General features: G+C 37.3%; 1 protein-coding gene and 1 pseudogene across 3 annotated transcripts in view; one reads left to right on the top strand and one right to left on the bottom strand.

Moving 5' to 3' along the window:
* Positions 1-20,389, top strand: part of NME7 (NME/NM23 family member 7) — a 248,043-nt gene that overhangs the window by 108,906 nt on the left and 118,748 nt on the right. For all 3 annotated transcript variants that reach the window (XM_025285986.2, XM_025285985.2, XM_025285988.2), the window contains one exon: positions 8,710-8,811. In XM_025285986.2, the coding sequence (XP_025141771.1) occupies positions 8,710-8,811 (102 nt within the window). The remainder of the gene's footprint in view (positions 1-8,709; positions 8,812-20,389) is intronic.
* Positions 15,524-15,946, bottom strand: LOC102397512 (annotated as a pseudogene).

Below are 20,389 nucleotides of genomic sequence, written 5' to 3' on the forward strand. Positions count from 1 at the left end.
AAAAATTTTCCCCAAAGGGAAGTAAGAGTGTTTTTATCCCAGTAATAGCTTATTGAAATAAATAATATTCTTATGAGTGATTTATAGTCTGATTCTTTAAAAGTTCTTGTCTCATTCATTCTGACTATTTCATTCTCACTCTATTTCATTCAGAGGAAGTTGTGTGATGGTCTGTATTCACATACTAGAAATGCATATGTTTGTGATATCTTTCCTTGGGTAATTCGTGATCATGAGAATCAGATAGCAAACCCTGGATCTCACTTGCTATTGTGATTGTTTTATTTCTCTTGGGTGTCTTATTTCTCATGACAGTTAATATTTAGGACTCAAATTTTAAGTTCAAGGAAAAGGTAAAATGCTGCATACTGGATGCCTCTTAATTTTGAAAAAGTGAAAGTGTTAGTCGCTCAGTTGTGTCCGACTCTGTGACCCCATGGACTCTAGCCCCTCAGGCTCCTCTGGCCATGAAATTCTTCAGGCAGCAATACTGATGTGGGTTGCCATTCCCTTCTGCAGGGGAATCTTCCCAACCCAGGGATTATACCCAGCTTTCCTGTGTTGCAGGCAGATTCTTTACTGTTTGAGCCACCAGGGAAGCCCCTTAATTTTAGGAGCTTTATATACTGCTATAAAGTAGGCCCTGTAAAAATAATCTTAAGAGGCAACATAATCTAAAGGAACTAAAAAACAGGTGATCTGATTCTTATTGACTTTGTTAGTATAGTGCTTTGACCTCTTTGTCTTCAGATTCTTACTTATAAAAGAAGATACATAAGGTCATATTAGTGGTTCCATCCATTTTATTATTTTAAACTTAAAGTTTTCTTAATGTCAGGATGTGAAATGATCCTCTCAAATGTAGACTGTGCCAGCAGTCCTTAAACTTTTTGGCTCTATGGATCAGTTTCGTGGAAGACAGTTTTTCCACGGATCCTGGGGAAAAGGGATGGAGGGATGGTTTGGGGATGAATCAGTGCATTACACTTATTGTGCAGTTTATTTCTATTATGATTACATCAGCTCCACCTTAGATCAGCAGGATTAGATCCTAGAGTTGAGAACCCCTGGATACATACTGGGAAATAATACAGTCACTGACACTGTTGTACTAAATATATGTGTGTGTGTGTGTATATATATATGTATGTATATATATATTTCTACTCTAGTTCTAGGTTTTCTCATATCACTTGCTTCAAATTGTAGAATTTTCCTAGCTCCGAAATTTCATTGCAGCGGCTTATAGCTTCCTTACCTCAGGTTCCTTCCTTTTTTGACTGTCGAGTTAGATGCTAGGTTCAGATACCAAACCCACCAGTTGTGTGACCATAGAAATTACTTACCTTTTTTAAGCCCTAGTTTACCCGTATATAAAATTGAAACGTTATTATTACTTTATAAAATTTTTGTGGTTATTAAATGAAATAAATCATGTAAAGCAATCTCACATATTACTGAGATTGTTGCTTTAGTAAATATCAGCTGTTTTTATTACTACTTTTATTTTTATTATTATTATTATTATAGCTGACATTCTTTATAGTAGATTCCATGTTGATCATTTACACTTAAATTTTCTGCTTCAGCATTTGCAATCATGAAAAGGTAATAATTACTATCTTATAGTGTTATCAGGATCCAATTATTTGCCACACATATATTACCACTTGTGGGCCAGACAAAGTGTTGGATACCAGGGAGCCAGAAATGCACGCTGCCTGCATTCTTGGAGCTTATGTCCTGGTGAGGATGGATATTAAATCAGATACTCCATTTCAACTACTTAAGGACTGTAATCAAAGGGCTATTAAGGGAGGAAACAAGTACTTTTTTGTTTGATACTTTTTACTTAAGTAAAAACCTAGGTTTGAGAATTCTGTTAATTCTCTTAATTAATTCTGTTCATCTATTAACAGAATTCTCAAGTTTAATTTTTAAGGATCACTTTATGTTTTTGATGCAGTTCTTTTTTCAACATTTTCTTTGTGTTTTGTATAGCCCTCTGTTTATCATTTTAATAGTATTTAACACTGAAAGAGAGAGAGACTCTCACACACATAAAAGAAAGATGGACAAAATTGGCACTTCTCTTTTTGGATAATGTACTCATCCCTTCTGCCCCAACTGAGGATTTAGGCTCTTGACATTTATGTGTAGCCAGGACTTCATATCATGAGACAGAAGATCCTCCTCAACATAATTATCCATAAAAATCAATTTCATATGACCTTTGTGAATTAGTGAAGTAACTTCAGGGGCATAATTTAGGGGTTCTAATGAGTAGGGATCTGTTTACCATATCAATTATGAAGTCCTCTCCTTCCTTTTTTAACTTCTGGCATTTTTAGTAGACATGATGATTGAGTTCTGATTAATATTTAAATACTGGTCTGTAATAAATTGCCTTTATTTTACTTTGGCATTGGGTATTATAAACCTTCCAAAGTCATTAGCATGGTTTACATGGCCTACTATGATCTGACCTTATCCTTTTTCTTTTCTTTTCTAATGTGGACTGTTTTTAAAGTCTTTACTGAATTTGTTACAACATTGTTTCTGTTTTCTGTTTTGGTTTTCTGGCCACAAGGCATGTGGAATCTTAGCTCCCGGACTAGGATTGAACTCACACTCCCTGCTTTGAAGGCAGTCTTACCCACTGGACAAGCAGGGAAGTCCCCTGGGCCTCATCCCTTAACTGCTTTCCTGTGGCCTCACGCAGCTCCTGACATCATCCGGGTCTCCCGCATTGAAGGCAGACACTTTAACCTCTGAGCCACCAGGGACGCCCTCATAGCTCTTTACTGATCTTCATATATCCCAGCTGTACTTCTTCCTCCAGGTCTTTATATTCGTTTTCAGTTCTGTCTGAAATGTTCCATTCACTCAATGTTTCAATGAGAGGCACTTTTCTTTGACCATGTTTTTCCTTAAACCACCTCACATATACAGTTAAGAACCGTAAACAGTATATGTCTATCTCCTCCCTCTTATTCTGCATGCTGTTGTTGTACATTTTACATTTATATGTTAAAAGCTTTATGATACATTGTTAATATTTTTGCTTTAAATACTCAATTAAATTTCCTTTTTTAATTCCTGTGAATGTTTTATATTTACCCACATATTTACCATTGTTTTGTGTGGCTCCATATTTTAGTCTGGCATTTTTATTCTGTCTGAAGAACTTCCTTTAGCATTTTCTATGGTATAGGGCTGGTGGTGGTGAAATCGCTCAGATTTTGTTTGTGTGAAAAAGTCTTTCTCTTTTGATTGAAAGATCATTGACTTAGAATATTATATTAGTTTCAGGTGTACAACACAGTGATTCAATATTTTTATAGATTATATTCCATTTACAGTTGTTACAAAATAATGGCAATATTCCCCTGACAGTTTATCCTTGCTGCTTATTTTATACATGATAGTTTGTATCTCTTAACCCCATACCCCTGTCTTGCCCCTACTCCCTTTCTTCTCCTTACTGGTCACCATTCGTTTGTTCTCTATATCTGTGAGTCCATTTCTGTTTTGTAATATACTTTTTTTTTTAAAAAAGATTTCACATAAAAGTGGTAACATACAGAATATTTGTCTTTCTCTGACTTCACTAAGAATAATACACTCTAGGTTTATCCACATTGTTGCCAATGGTAGAATTTTGTTCTTTTTTTTATTACTGAGTAGTATTCCATTGTATTTATATATCACATCTTCATTATTTATTCACCTGTTGTTGGATACTTAGATTGCTTCCATATATTGGCTCTTGAAAATAATGCCACTATTGGAATGCATATATCTTTTTGAATTAGTGTTTTTATTTTCTTCAGATATATATCCAGCAGTGGAGTTGCTGGATCATATGGTAAAGTTCTGTTTTTACTTTTTCTGAGGAACCTCCATACTGTTTTCCATGGGGGCTGCACCAATTATATTCTCACCAACAATGTACTAGGGTTCCCGTTTCTGCACATTCTTGCAAACATTTGTTATTTGTAGACATTTTGATGGTAGCTGTTTTAGCAGGTGTGATATCTCATTGTGCTTTTATTTGCATTTCTCTGATTAGTGATATAAAGGATAAACTATCAGGAGAATATTGCCATTATTTTATAATAACTGTAAATGGAATGTAATCTATAAAAATATTGAATCACTGTGTTGTACACCTGAAACTAATATTGTAAGTTAGTGATCTTTCAATCAAAAAAGAAAGACTTAATCAGACAAAATCTGAGAGATTTTGGCCATCTGTATGTCTGTTGGCCATCTGTATGTCTTCTTTGGAAAAATGTCTATTCAGCCCTCCACATTTTTTAATGGAGTTTTTTGTTTTTGACATTGAGTTCTATGAGCTCTTTATTTTTTATATTAACTCCTTATCAGTCATAGCATTTACAGTTTTTTTCTCCCATTCAGTATGTTGTCTTTTCATTTTGTTGATGGTTTCCTTTGCTGTATAAAACTTTTTATGTTTAATAGTTCCCATTTATTTATTTTTGCTTTTATTTCTTTTGCCTAAGAGACTGATCCAAAAAAAAAAAAAATGCTGCAATTTGTGTTGAAGAGTATTCTGTCTGTTTTTTCTTGTAGAAGTAAATTTTTTTTTTTTTTTTTTGATTCAGGTCTTACATTTAGATCTTTAATCTATCTGGAGTATATTTTTTGTACAGCATAAGAAAATGTTCTAATTTCACTCTTACATGTAGCTGTTCAGTTTTCCCAGCATCACTTCTTAAAGGGACTGTCTTTTCCCATTGTATGTTCTTGCCTTCTTTGTTGTAGAGTGGTCATAAGTGTGTGGGTTTATTTTGGGCCTTCTGTTCTGTTCGCTTCATCTATGTGTCTGTCTTTGTACCAGTACCGTGTTGTTTTGACTACTGTAGCTTTCCTGTGTAGTCTAAAGTCAGGGAGCATGATAGCTCCAGCATTATTTCCCCCTCAAGATTGCTATGGCAATTCAGGGTCCTTTGTAGTTCCATATAAATTTTAGGATTATTTGTTTGACTTCTGTGAAAAATGTCATGGATATTTTGATAGAGATTTCATTAAATCTGTAGATTGCTTTGGATTGTATAGCCATTTAACAATATAACTTTATCCAATCCAAGAACACAGGATATCTTTGCATCATCTTCAGTTTCCTTCATCAGTATTCTATAATTTACGTAGTATAGGTCTTTTACTTCCAAGACAAGGATGCCAACTCTCCCTGCTTCTATTTAACATAGTATTAGAAGTCTTTGCCATAGTAATCAGAGAAGTCAAAGAAATAAGAGGCATTCAAATTGTGAGGAAGAAGTTAAACTGTCACTATTTGCAAATGATATGGTATTATATGGAGAAGGCAATGGCACCCCACTCCAGTACTCTTGCCTGGAAAATCCCATGGGCAGAGGAGCCTGGCAGGCTGCAGTCCATGGGGTCGCTAAGAGTTGGACACGACTGAGCGACTTCACTTTCACTTTTCACTCTCATGCATTGGAGAAGGAAATGGCAACCCACTCCAGTGTTCTTGCCTGGAGAATCCCAGGGACGGGGGAGCCTGTTGGGCTGCCGTCTATGGGGTCGCACAGAGTCGGACACGACTGAAGTGACTTAGCAACAATGGTATTATATGCTACTCTGGAAGCTCGGAGTTAAAGAATCCACCTGCCAATGCAGTAGATGCAGGTATGATCCCTGGGTTGGAAAGATCCCATGGAGAAGGAAATGCTTACCCATTGTATTTTTGCCTGGGAAATTCCGGTGGGCAGATGAGACCGGTGATCTGCAGTCTATGGGGTCACAAAAGAGTGAGACACAACTTAGCAACTAAGCAACAAGTGGTATTATATAGAGAATATCCTAAAGTCTCCACCAAAAAAAAAAAAAAAAAAAAAAACCTCTTAGAATTAAGTGAATTCAGTAAAGTTACAGGATACAAAGTTAACATATAGAAATCTATTGGTTTCCTTTACACTAAAATGAACTATCAGAAAGATAAAGTTAGAAAGCAATCCCCATTTGAAATTGGGTCATAGAGAGTAAAATACCTATGAATAAACTTAACCAAAGAGGTTAAATACCTATACTCTGAAAAAGCCTTTATTTTTCATTCATTTCAAAAAATATTTTCCAAATATTTTCTCAACTGATTATAGAATTTGACATAAGTTGTTGTTTTAATCCTTATCTTTGTTCTTTTTTTTTTTTTATGTTTCTACAGTTTTTGTTGTTGTTCAGTATTTTTTGCTGTGTTTTTTGTTATTGTTGTTCTTGTTTTATAGCCAATCTGATTATGATGTGCCCTACTTTATTTTTCTTTCCACTTTTTCTCCTTAGATTTTGTTATATCTGTAAGTTTATAAGTTTCATCAAATTTAAAAACTTTTTAGCAATTAATTCTCAAAATACATTTCTGTTCATCATCCTTTATTCTTTTGAGGCTCCAATTACACTGCTTGATGTGTCCCATAGTCTTTTTTAAAAATTTAAAAGTTTTTCTTCACTTTTCTTTCTTTCCATGCTTGCTTTTTAATGGTTTATGTTGCATGCCTTCAAATTCATTGATCTAAATTCAGATGTAGTTTTCATGTCTAGAAGTTTTGTTTGTATCTTTTTAATATCTTTTTTTGCTATGTATTATGTACATGTTTTCTTCTATAATTTGAGCATGTAGAACCTATTTATAGTGACTTTTAAAACTTCTTGTGTAATTACATCCATCATTTCTGTCATTGCTGGGTTTGTGTCTCTTGAGTTTGGTTCTGGTGATAGTTTATATTTTCCTACTTCCTTGTATTCCTGGCAATTTTTGTTATGTACTGGTGTTGCGAAATTTCAACTGTTACATGGTGTTGCTGTATTCCTTTAAAAAATGTTTAATTTTGTTCTGGCCCTTGGACAAGTTACTTGGCATCAGTTTGACACTTCTGAGACATGCTTTTAAGCTTTCATAGGATAGATACAGAGTGTTCCATACATAAGGCAAGTTTAGGCCAACTACTATGGTATATTTTAATGGCAGAAAATGAAGAGGAACTAAGGAGCCTCTTGATGAATGTGAAAGAGGAGAGTGAAAAGCTGGCTTCAAACTCAGCATTCAAAAACCTAAGAGCATGCATCTGGTCCTATCACTTCATGACAAATAGATGGGGAAAATGTGGAAACAGTGTCAGATTTCATTTTCTTGGACTCCAAAGTCACTGCAGATGGTGACTGCAGCCATGAAATTAAAAGATGCTTGCTCCTTGGAAAAATAGCTATGTCAAACCTAAACAGTGTTTTAAAAAGCAGAGACATTACTTTGCTGACAAAGGTCTGTCTAGTCAAAACTATGGTTTTTCCGTGTATGGATATGAGAGGTGAACCGTAAAGAAGGATGAGCCCCAAAGAATTGATGCTTTTGAACTGTGGTGTTGGAGAAGACTCTTGAGAGTCCCTTGGAATGCAGGGAGATCCAGCTAGTCAATCCTAAAGGAAATCAATCCTGAATATCATTGGGAGGACTGATGCTAAAGCTCTAATACTTTGGCCGCTTGATGCAAAGAGCCGACTCATTAGAAAAGATCCTGATGCTGGGAAAGATGGAGGGAGGAGGAGGAGGGTATAACAGAGGATGAGATGGTTGAATGGCATCACTGACTCAATGGATATGAGTTTGAGGCTATGCAGGGAGATAGTGATGGGCAAAGAAGCCTGGCGTCCTGCAGTTCATGTGGTCACAAAGTGTTGTATACCCTTAGTGACTGAACAATAACAACTAGAGTATAATACCATTCTGAGGTCTCTACATGGTGCTCTGTATATCATATGGCGGCTTTCCACTCCAGGTCATGGGAGTACAGATTCTTCCCAGTCTTGTACTGTATTTATGAATTGTTTCATTTACTGCTGTCTGGAAGTTCTTTTCTCAGCCTTCGGTAGTATCCTCTATATATACACAGACTCAACCTACTGTCTAAGACTCAAAAACTTCTCTGCAGATCTCTGAGACTTACTCTCTTGTTGCTCTCCCACTTCCTCTAGTATTCTGTTTGGCAAATCGTAGCCTCATCAGCCTCCCTAAACTCCAGTCTCAATCTATTCTATTCAGGGAGAATGTTGGGCTCTTTTGTGTTTCCTATATCTGTTTCACTGTCTAGAAGCCTTCAGGCAGTAAGATGGGCTGTTGTACAGCTGATCCCATTCATTTTCCTTCTCTTGAGGATCATGGTACTATGCTGTCTATTGTTCAGTGTCTGAAAACAGTATTTGTTTATTGCTTTTAGTTTCTAGATGTTTAATGTGAGAAAATGAATCTGATGCCTATTATTCCTCATTGCTGAAACTCATTATGATTTTTATAAGTTTCTTTGGGAGGAAACAGTTTGGAAAAAATATCTTTTAAAATGTTCATTTGATAGTATTGTGTTTGAGAGGAGAGAACCTTTTGAAAGAAATATGTACTAGAAGATAATTTCAAATAGTGAACGTATCAAGTAATAAAACATTAGTATGATAATGGTAGGAATGGAGACAAGGGAACATATCTAAAACACGTTTTTATAGGAAAAATAGACAAAATGTGGGAACTGCTTGGCATAGAAGGTACAGGTGGAGAAGAAATCAAAGATAACTTTAACATTTTGAGTCCAGTAGAATAGTAGTGCAATTAATAGAAGAGAAGCAAAAGATTATTAAATTCTACTCATTTGTTAATATTATATTATTTATATATTATAGGAAATGGTGACAGAAATGTATTCTGGGCCTTGTGTAGCAATGGAGATTCAACAAACTAATCCTACAATGACATTTCGAGAATTCTGTGGACCTGCTGATCCTGTAAGTTTTTGTTTAATATATTGATCAAGTCTGTTTTATCCATTAACTAAATATCTTAATGGGTTTTTGATACCTTTAGTTTGTTCTTTAAAGGAAATAATACAAAATGAATATATGGACACAAAGTTTTATTCAAAATAGCATTTTATGTTATTTATTTCTTACATAGTATTCCCCTAAAAGTGAATTTTTTTATTAACCTAGTGACAATATATGGGCAGAAACATTTACTGTGGCATTTTCTTTTACTGTTTCTTGTTGCTAAATTGTATAAGTAAATTTGTTAAGCTCTGTGATAGAAAGTGGTCATGTATGGATATGAGAGTTGGACTGTGAAGAAAGCTGAGTGCTAAAGAATTGATGCTTTTGAACTGTGGTGCTGGAAAAGACTCTTGCAAGTCCCTTGGACTGCAAGGAGATCCAACCAGTCCATCCTAAAGGAGACCAGTCCTGGTATTCATTGGAGGGACTGATGCTGAGGCTGAAATTCCAATACTTTGGCCACCTCATGTGAAGTTGACTCGATGCACATGAGTTTGAGTGAACTATGGTAGTTGGTGAAGGACAGGGAGGCCTGGTGTGCTGCAATTCATGGGGTCGCAAAGAGTCAGACACGACTGAGTGACTGCACTGAACTCAACTGAACGTATTAATTATCCTTTGATGTGAAAGTCAAAGTGTTAGTCACTCAGTTGTATATGACTGTTTGTGACTCCATGGACTATAGCCCACCAGCCTCCTATGTCCATGGAATTCTCCAGGCAAGAATACTGGAGTGGGTACATTCCCTTCTCCAAGGAATCTCCCTGACCCAGGGATCAAACTCAGGTCTCCTGCACTGCAGGCAGATTCTTTACCATCTGAGCCACGAAGGGCCATAAATAAAGCTCTCAATGTGTAGAATATTGATATGATGGCTTCATACCAGATGTGTAAATAATTATGAGCAGTGAGACTTAAGTGAAAAGTGATATTCTCTGGTATGCCCTTCAGTTTCCTTCAGGTTTCATTACATGGACGTTTAGTAGTAAAAGGAATGAAGTATGAAGTGGGGATGAGGTTTAAAAGCAGAAATAACAATTGAATACATATGCAAAAGCTCTATGCAAATATTCTAAGATGAGTAGGGTTATAGGAGGGTTATATAGTATTTACTGATTTTAAACACTAACTATAATTTAAATTTACTATTTATTTCACTATCATTTGTAAAGTTTATTGAAGAACAGTCAGTTCAGTTTAATTGCATTTACTAAGTCCCCTTAAATGTAAGATAGTAAATTGCTGGTGCATGCTAAGTCTCTTCAGTGGTGCCCAACTCTTGGTGACCCTATGGACTGTAGCCCACCAGGCTCCTTTGTCCATGGGATTCTCCAGGCAAGAATACTGGAGTGGGTTTCCATACCCTCCTCCAGGGGATCTTCTTGATCCAAGGATCGAAACCACATCTCCTGTGTCTCCTGCATTGGCAGGTGGGTTTTTTTACCTCTAGGGCCACCTATAAATTAGCCAACTTAAATTAAAAAGCCAACTTATATGACAGAGTGTGCTGCTGGATTAAACCCTGTAAGGGAGAACAGTAATCCAGAAGTGCACACACAAAGTTCTTCCCAAAAACTTACAGAGCAATATAGTGTCAGTTCAGGTAAAATACAAATGTTAAAAGGTTGTTTATTAAGGGAGCAATTAATATTCCTGAAGGTAATTAAGAAGGAGGAGACATGTAGAGAGATGTTTTTGTTCACCACCTAGAGTAATGAAAATAATAACAAAAGTAAACAGATGAGACCTAGTTAAGTTTGCAAGATTTTGCACAGCAAAGGAAATCATAAACAAAATGAAAAGATGGCCTTCAAAATGAGAGAAAATATTTGCAAATGAAGTGATTGATAAGGGATTAATCTTCAAAATGTACAAGCAGCTCATGCACCTCAATATCAAAAAACAAATAACTCAATCAAAAACTGATAAGAATGTATACATAGAAATTTACCCGAAAAAGACAGATGGCCAAAAAAGCACATGAAGACATGCTCAACATCACTAATTATTAGAGAAATGCAAATCAATGCTACAACAAGGTGTCATCTTACACCAGTCAGAATGGCCGTCATCAAAAAAATCTACAAAGTGGATAAGGTGTGAAGAAAAAGTCGTCGTGAAGTCATGAAGTCACTCAGTCGTGTCCGACTCTTTGCGACTCCATGGACTGTCACCTACCAGACTCCTCAGGCGACAGTCCATGGAGTTTTTCAGGAGAGAGTACTGGAGTGGGTTGCCATTTCCTTCTCCAGTGAAGAAAAAGGAACCCTCTTAAATTGCCGGTGTTACCACCACTATGGAGAACAATATGGAGGCTCCTTTTAAAACTGGATCTACCATATAATCCAGCAGTTCCACTCCTGGCATATAGCTGGAGAAAAACCATAATTTGAAAGGATGCATGCACCTCAGCTTTCATTGCAGCATTGTTTACAACAGCCACAACGTGGAAGCAACCTAAATGTCCATCAACAGAGGAATGGACAAAGTGGTTTATTACTTAGCCATAAAAAGAAATGAAATAATGCCATTTGTAGTGACATAGATGGACCCAGAGATTGTCATCAAGAGTGAAGTAACTCAGGAAGAGAAAAACAAATACTATACAATATCATTTATATGTGGAATCTAGAAAAGTGGAGCAGATGAACTTATTAGCAAAGAGGAAATAGAGTCATAAATGTAGAAAACAACCATGGATACCAAGGGGGGTAGTGGGTGAGGGATGTATTGGGAGGTTGGGATTGACATATATACACTACTTTTTATAAAATGATTAATTAATGAAAACTTACTGTTCAGTGCAGGGTTTTCTACGTAATGCTCTGTGGTGATCTACATGGGAAGGGTATCTAAAAAAGAGTGGATATACATATATGTATAGTTGATCACTTTGCTGTGTAGCAGAAACTAACACAACATTGCAAAACGACTATACTCCAATAAAAATTAATTTAAATTTAAAAAATGAATCAAGGTACAAAGACAATAGGGAAAGCTTGAAAGCTCAATATACAAAGGTAACCATGCAGGAATTTGCAGATTTACTATGATATACATCAAGAACATTTGCTTGGCTTCAATGGGAAATGCATACCTGGAAACACAAGGAAATAATTTTTTTTTTTTTTTTAGAGGAAACGAGAATACTGGTAGAGATGAAGGTGTGATGCATATCTTTAAAAGACTGGCTAAAAATTGTGGATTCTGTGTAATTAGAATACTGAATAATAATAAACAGAAATTCCTTATATGTAGTTTCAATATACTAAATTATTCCTTTGATGCAACTAGAGCAAACTGAACTGGAAGAGATTAAAGGCAGGGGCTCTAGAAATGGAAAGGGACAGATGTGATGGCATCAGTAGAGAAAGAGTTACTCTATATCTTTTCAAGGAGAAAGAAGAGTAGAAATAAATAATATGTATGATTGTGAAAGAGTGAATATTAAAATGTGATTCTGCTTTAGAGGACATTAGGAGAAAGTGGTGGTTATGTTAAGTAGTTATTGAATATTAATTGTAAAATATTAGGAAGGAATACTTTTTGGCTATATGAATAAGTAGAACTCAGGGTCATTTTAATTTTTGATTTCTGTTTGGCCAAAGAGGATTTTGTTCATTTGTTTTTTAAGGTAGTTAAAATTGTGGGTGACCAGCTGACCAAACATAGGTAAGTTAAAGAGAGAAAAATTAAGGCAAAAAAGGAATGAGATGAGTTTGCTCATTCTTTCATTCATTCAATAAATATTTGTTGAATCTGTGCTAATGTTTGTGACTATAAAGACAGAAGCTTTAAAGAGCTTACAGTCTATGAGTGGGCACACATATTTAAGTGGTTAGTTTCTATGTTTTGTGGCAACTGCATTATTGGATACTTATATTGGGTACTAAGTGCTGGCTTAGTCACTCAGTAGTGTCCGACTCTTTGCGACCCCATGGACCATAGCCTTCCAGGTTCATCTGTCCATAGAGATTCTCTAGGCAAGAATACTGGAGTGGGTTGCCATGCCCTCCTCCAATGGATCTTTCTGACTCAGGGATCGAACCCAGGCCTCCCACATTGCAGGCAGATTCTATACTGTCTGAGCCACCAGGGAAGCCCATTGGGTACTCTGGCAGTCCAGAATTATACCATTTAGCTTAGTCTGGGGATGGATGATGGAGTCAGGCGAGACTTCTTCAAGAACATGATAGCTGAGCTAAATTGTGAGGAATGAGTAAAATTTAGTTAAGTGGAGAAGGTGGGAAATAATAAAGGTATGAATTCATAAAACAACACTGCTTTTGCTGAAGTAAAGGGCAGTGAATCAGAAATAAAGTTGCTGGGGAAGAGTTGGGAAGTAAGCAGGTAAGTGATCATAAAAGGAAGAGTCCTGAATATAAAAATTTGCTGATTCCATTTCTTTCTAAATATTCAGTGAACACTTATGGATTGAACATTATGTACAAGGTTTACTGCTTTGCCGCATGGCCAAGCCATAATAAAGATGTCTAAAGCAAGCTGTCTTTCGTTAAGCAACTCATAATCTCTTTCAGAGTCCAAATTGCATCGTTAAAGCATAGCTGGAACTACCCCACTTAATTTTTTTATTGTAGTTTTTTATGAACCCTGTATGATGAGTTCAGTTCAGTCACTTGTTGTGTCTAACTCTTTACGATCCCATGGACTGCAGCACGTCAGGCCTCCATGTCCATCACCAACTCCCGGAGCTTGCTCAAACTCATATCCATCGAGTCGGTAATGACAGCCAACCATCTCATCCCATGTTGTCCCTTTCTTCTCCCGCCTTCAATCTTTCCCAGCATCATGGTCTTTTCCAATGAGTCAGTTCTTCGCATCAGGTGGCCAAGGTATTGTAGCTTCAGCTTCAGCATCAGTCCTTCCAATGAATATTCAGGACTGATTTCCTTTAGGATTGACTGGTTGGATCTCCTTGCATTCCAAGGGATTCTCAAGAGTCTCCTCTGACACCATAGTTCAAAAGCATCAGTTCTTCAGTACTCAGCTTTCTTTATGGTCCAGCTCTCACATCCATACATGACTACTGGAAAAACCATAGCTTTGACTGGACAGACCTTTGTTGGCAAAGTAATGTCTCTGTTTTTTAATATGATGTCTAGATTTGTCATAGCTTTTCTTCCAAGTAGCAAGTGTCTTTTAATTTCATGCCCATAGTCACCATCTGCAGTGATTTTGGAGCCCAAGAAAATAAAGTCTGTTACTGTTTCCATTGTTTCCCCATCTATTGGCCATGAAGTGATGGGACCGGATGCCATGATCTTAGTTTTTTGAATGTTGAGTTTTAAGCCAACTTCTTTATTCTTCTCTTTCACTTTCATCAAGAGGCGCTTTAGTTCCTCTTTGCTTTCTGCGATAAGGGTGGTGTCATCTGCATATCTGAGGTTATTAATATTTCTCCCTGAAATCTTGATTCCAGCTTGTTTGGCATTTCACATGATATACTATGGCATTTCACATGATGAAATGGCATTTCACATGATGTACTCTGCATATAAGTTAAATAAGCAGGGTGATAATATGCAGCCTTCATGTACTCCTTTCCCAATTTGGAACTAGTCCATTGTTCCATGTCTCATTCTAACTGTTGCTTCTTGATCTGCATACAGATTTCTCAGGAGGCAGATAAGGTGGTCTGGTATTCCCATCTCTTTAAGAATATTCCAGTCTGTTGTGATCTACACAGTCAAAGGCTTTGGTGTAGTCAATAAAGCAGAAATAGATGTTTTTCTGGAACTCTCTTGCTTTTTCTATAATCCATCGGATGTTGGCAGTTTGATCTCTGGTTTCTCTGCCTTTTCTAAATCCAGCTTGAATATCTAGAAGATCTCGGTTCACATAGTGTTGAAGCCTGGCATTACTTTGAGCATTACTTTCCTCAAATTTTGAGCATTATTTTGATAACATGTAAGATCAGTGCAATTGTGTGGTAGTTTGAACATTATTTGGCATTGCCTTTCTTTGGGATCGGATTGAAGACTGACCTTTTCTAGTCCTGTGGCCACTGCTGAGTTTTTAAAATTTGCTGGCATATTGAGTGCAGCACTTTCACAGCATCATCTTTTAGGATTTGAAATAGCTCAACTGGAATTCCATCACTTCCACTAGCTTTGTTCATAGTGATGCTTCCTAAGACCCACTTGACTTCACATCCCAGAATGTCTGGCTCTAGGTGAGTGATCACACCATCGTGGTTATCTGAGTCATTAAGATCTTTTTTGTATAGTTTGAACATTCTTTGGCATTTATTGCATTATATAAAGTTGTACCACAGGGATTTTAGATTTTGATACTAATCTAACATATAAAATATTAACAATGGCTGTCTTTGGGTGGTAGGATTATAATAATAGTCAATTCTACTTTCCTATATTTTACAGTTTTTCTCTTAGACTTTTATTATAAGAAAAAATACATTTTATTTTATCGTAAAACTAAATGAGAAGTTGGGGCTGATTTAGGACTGATTTCTCCTCTGGACTCTCAGGGTCCTACATCATGTTCTAAGTGTAGGTATAGGATTTCAAGTGGGACCATATGCTTTTTAAAAATTTGATTGGTGGATGTTTAAAATTTTTTTGGGGGGGGGGTCAGAAAACGCCAGGTATTTTTACATTTTACTAGCTACAGTATAGACGCTGGAGCTGCCTCATTCCTTCCCCTCCCCCACCCCCAGGACAGTGCCAGGCCTTCCCAGGAGCCCTGCCTTTGCTGCCTGGGCAGTCTGAAACTCCTGTTGCAGCTGAGCAAAGGTCTCCCTCTGTTGTTCTGACTGCCGCTCTAGATCCCAGAGCTGGGATTCATATCACTTAATCTCAGCTGTGATGTAGTCCAGCCTTTTACCCACTGTGGCCTGAGCTTCCCCCAGCTCCTGTTTGACCAGTATGGGCCCCAGAAGTTTAAACACCACATTGGACCCATCCAGCAGAGCCAGTTCCTCCTTCATGATACTATTTTCTGTTAGTTGTACCTCTAGTTTCTGCCTCCCTGACATGGATTTACTCAAGTCCTTCTGCAGCTGTTGATATTTCTCCACTTCTCCCTGTAGCTTCTTCTGGATTAGCTCAGCCATGGCAGGGATGAAAGCGTTCTCCCTTCAGTATTGGTAAACCCTATTTTTTTAATTTTAAGGAAATATAGATGATTTACAATGTCTTGTTAGTTTTAGATATACATCAAAGTGATTCAGTTGTTTACACATATAAGTACCGATTCTTTTTTAGATTCTTTTCCCTTATAGGTTATTTCAAAATATTGAATTTAGTTCCCTATTCAAGACCATATGCTTTTGATGAATATTGATGATTATTTCAAGTCAGAAGAAATACCATTAGTCATTATAGCCAAGCTTTATGAACAATAAAATAGCTTTTTCAGTTTGGTCTCAGAAGTTAGTTCATTTTATCCTTCTTCCTTTCTTTTCCTCCCTTTCCTCCCACCTTTCCAGTCTTTGAGGAATTTAATGGTCTAGTTCTAGGAGGTAGACCTGATAATTAAATAGCCACCTTACTTTAAGCCATTAGGTGTGCCAGTCTGCTTATTGTTGTTGTTATTCAGTTGCTAAGTCCTGTCTGTCTGTCTGCAACCCCCTGAACTGGACTGTAGTACACCAGGCTTCCCGGTCCTTCAGTATCTCCTGGAGTTTGCTCAAATTCATGTCCCATCGAGTCGGTGATGCTATCTCACCATTTTTCTCTGCCACCCTCTTCTCCTCCTGCCCTCAATCTTTCCCAGCATCAGGGTCTTTTCCCATGAGTTGGCTCTTCACATCAGGTGGTGAAGTATTGGTACTTCAGCATCAGTCCTTCCAATGAACATTCAGGGTTGAATTCCTGTAAGATTGACCTGTTTGGTCTCCTTGCAGTCCTGTGGACTCTCAAAAGTCTCCTCCAGCAGCATGATTTGAAAGCATCAATTCTTTGGTGCTTAGCCATATTTCTTGTCCAGCTCTCACATCTGTACATGAAAAACCATAGCTTTGACTATATGAACCTTTGTCTATTAAGTGAATGTCTTTGCTTTCTAATACACTGTCTAGGTTTATCATAGCTTTCCTTCCAAGGAATAAGCATGTTGTAATTTCATGGCTGCAGTCACTGTCTGCAGTGATTTTGGAGCCCAAGAAAATAAAATCTGTTACTGCTTCTACTGTTTACCCTTCTATTTGCCATGAAGTGATGGACCAGATGCTATGATCTTAGTTTTTTGAGTATTGAGTTTCAAGCCAGGTTTTCACTCTCCTCTTTCACTCTCATCAAGAGGGTCTTTAGTTTCTCTTCACTTTCTGCCATTAAAGTGGTATCATATGCAAATATGAAGTTGTTGATTTCTCTCCCACCAATCTTGATTCCAGCTTATGATTCTTTTACCCAGCATTTCACATGATGTACTCAGCATATAAGTTAAGTAAGCAGGGTGACAGTATACAGCCTTCACGTACTCCTTTCCCAATTTGGAACCAGCCTGTTCCATGTCTGTTTCTAACTGTTGCTTCTTGATCTGCATACAGGTTTCTCAGGAGGCAGGTAAGGTGGTTTGGTATTCCCATCTCTTTAAGAATTTCCCACAGTTTGTTGTGATCCACACAGTCAAAGGTGTAGTCAGTGAGGCAGAAGTAGATGGTTTTTTTCCTGAAATTCCCTTGTTTTCTCTATGATCCAGCAAATGTTAGCAATTTGATCTCTGGTTCCTCTGCCTTTTCTAAATCCAGCCTGTACATCTGGAAATTCTCGCTTCCCATACTATTGAAACTTAGCTTGAAGGATTTTGAGCATAACCTTACTAACATGGGGAATGAGTGCAACTGCCTAGTAGTTTGAACAGTCCTGGGCACTGCCCTTCTTTGGGATTGGAATGAAAACTCACCTCTTCCAGTTCTGTGGCCACTGCTGAGTTTTCTAAATTTGCTGACATACTGAAATACTGGAGTGGGTAGCTATTCCTTTCTGTAGGGGATCTTCCCGATCTAGGGATCATACCCAGGTCACCTGCATTTTAGGCAGTTTCTTTACTGTCTGAGCCACCAGGAAGCCCTAATCTATTCATGTATTATGTTAAAATAATTTACATATTTCTTCACTGCTTAGTAATTCCCATATATGAAGTGAGAACCTTGGTTATAATACATGTCAATCTAATTAGTACTTGGAAGAATGCCAGGTACATAATGACCATGGAATTAATATTTGATGAATTAATGAATAGACTGGCTATATTAAGAACTGGTACTAATTCATTATTTAAATATATTTTATCTACAAAGTGGATCCTTTTTTTCTTTATTCTTTTCTAAAATATAGAACTACTTTTCAAGTTGATTCAAAAGAAGATTCAGCATAACAGTGACCATTAGATCAGTTTATGACTATACAGCTGACCTTTAAACAATGAGTGGAGGGGCACCAACCCTCCAAGCAGTCAAAAATCCGTGTTTAACGTATAGTCAGCCCTCCATATCTGTGATTCCTCTATATCCATGTTCTGATTGCAGGGATTCAACCAACTGCAAGTTGTCTAGTACCATCAGTTCAGTCACTCAGTCATGTCCAACTCTTTGTGATCCCATGGACTGTGGCACGCCAGGCTTCTCTGTCCATCACCACTTCCCGGAGCCTACTCAAACTCATGTCCATATCATCAGTGATGCCATCCAACCATCTCATCCTCTGTCATTCCCTTCTCCTCCCACCTTCAATCTTTCCCAGCATCAGGGTCTTTTCAAATGAGTCAGTTCTTCTCATCCGGTGGCCAGAGTTTTGGAGTTTCAGCTTTAGCATCAGTCCTTCCAATGAATATTCAGGACTGATTTCCTTTAGGATTGACTGATTGGATCTTCTTGCAGTCCAAGGGACTCTCAAGAGTCTTCTCCAACACCTCAATTCAAAAGCATCAGTTCTTCAGTGCTCAGCTTTCTTTATAGTCCAACTCTCACATCCATACATGACTACTGGAAAAACCATAGCTTTAACTAGACAGACATTTACTATTGAGAAAAATCTGTATATTAGTGGATGTGAGCAGTGGAAATCCTTGTTGTCCAAGGGTCAACTCTTAGGTGTTGTATATTGACTTATTTCATCATTGATATTTGCTGTTGGCAGAGATTCTGCCTCTCTATGGTCTCATAGCTTGAAGAAAACATATATGAATGGAATTTCTTCCAGTCTGTCCGGAAGTGGTTTCCAGAGAGAGGGTGGTGCATAAGACAATTCATTGTGTGGGGAAGTATTAGACTTTCCACTTATATTTATTTGCCATATAAAAGTAACAAATTGGGATGGGGTGGGAGATGGGAGGAGGGTTCAAGAGGGAGGGGAAAAAAGTAAACAAAAGAAATTAATGTTTGATAAATGCAATATGGATGAATAAGAGTATATTTAAATAATCTATTAAAATATATACATATTTTGGTGTATTTACATCTTCTACTGATAAGGGTACTGGGGAAATGTCAGTCGCTGCTACATAGAGTGGTAAAATTATCACAACAGATTTCTTTGCAATTCAAGAAGTATTCACTCCCCACACAATCACCTGGAGAAATACATTCACTTAGGCAGGAAATCTGTTCCAGATGTGCCTCTGGAAGAGGTTTTCATTGCACCTGTTGAAGAATTTCACTGTTGAGTAGCTTGGCAGTTTTCCTGCTGTGAGCCATTAGCAACCTGAAAGAGTCACCAAAGAAGTAGTAAATTGACTGGAAAAATCATGCAGAATATATTTGCCCATGGACTGGTAAGTATGACAAGCAAAAATAACCTAACATAGGTATGCTTTCTTATATGAAAAATTTCTTTGTTAAATATTTGATGTAAATGGTCTTATTTCAGGGAATCTGAATTATCTTTATCTACTTTCTTTCTTTGAAACCTTTAACCCCATCACCAGATTCTGTTGTGTCATTTTCATATACAGAAAGTAAAAGTAGCTCTTCACATTTTAATGAAGTTTTGCATTCATTTTATTTTTCAGAGGGATATTCTACCTGTTATCTAGTGGTTGATTTCATGATCAAAGTAGAAGTGCCATATTTTAAAAGGCAGCTCTTTTATCATGAATGTGTGGCAAGTTGTTGAAACTTGGGAGAGAAATGCTTGAAAGTTGTTGGTTCTATGATCTGTTGAGTTTCTGGTCACATTCCTTTATTAACTGAAAACTTGGAAATCCTGATTATATTCTTCTTCATCCCAATGCTTATCATAACATCCATGTGAAGGATTCACCCAATACCTGGCCTCAGAGCTCAACTATAAATTTTCTCAGTTTTCCTCCATAGCCATACTCAATGCTTTTTTAAAATACTGAAATATAGTTGTTTTACACATTCAGATCAGATCAGATCAGTCGCTCAGTCGTGTCCGACTCTTTGCGACCCCATGAATTGCAGCACGCCAGGCCTCCCTGTCCATCACCAACTCCCAGAGTTCACTCAGACTCACGTCCATTGAGTCAGTGATGCCATCCAGCCATCTCATCCTCTGTCATCCCCTTCTCCTCCTGCCCCCAATCCCTCCCA

The sequence above is a fragment of the Bubalus bubalis genome, chromosome 5 (genome assembly GCF_019923935.1).
Source record: "Bubalus bubalis isolate 160015118507 breed Murrah chromosome 5, NDDB_SH_1, whole genome shotgun sequence".
NCBI classification, from domain to species: Eukaryota; Metazoa; Chordata; class Mammalia; order Artiodactyla; family Bovidae; genus Bubalus; species Bubalus bubalis.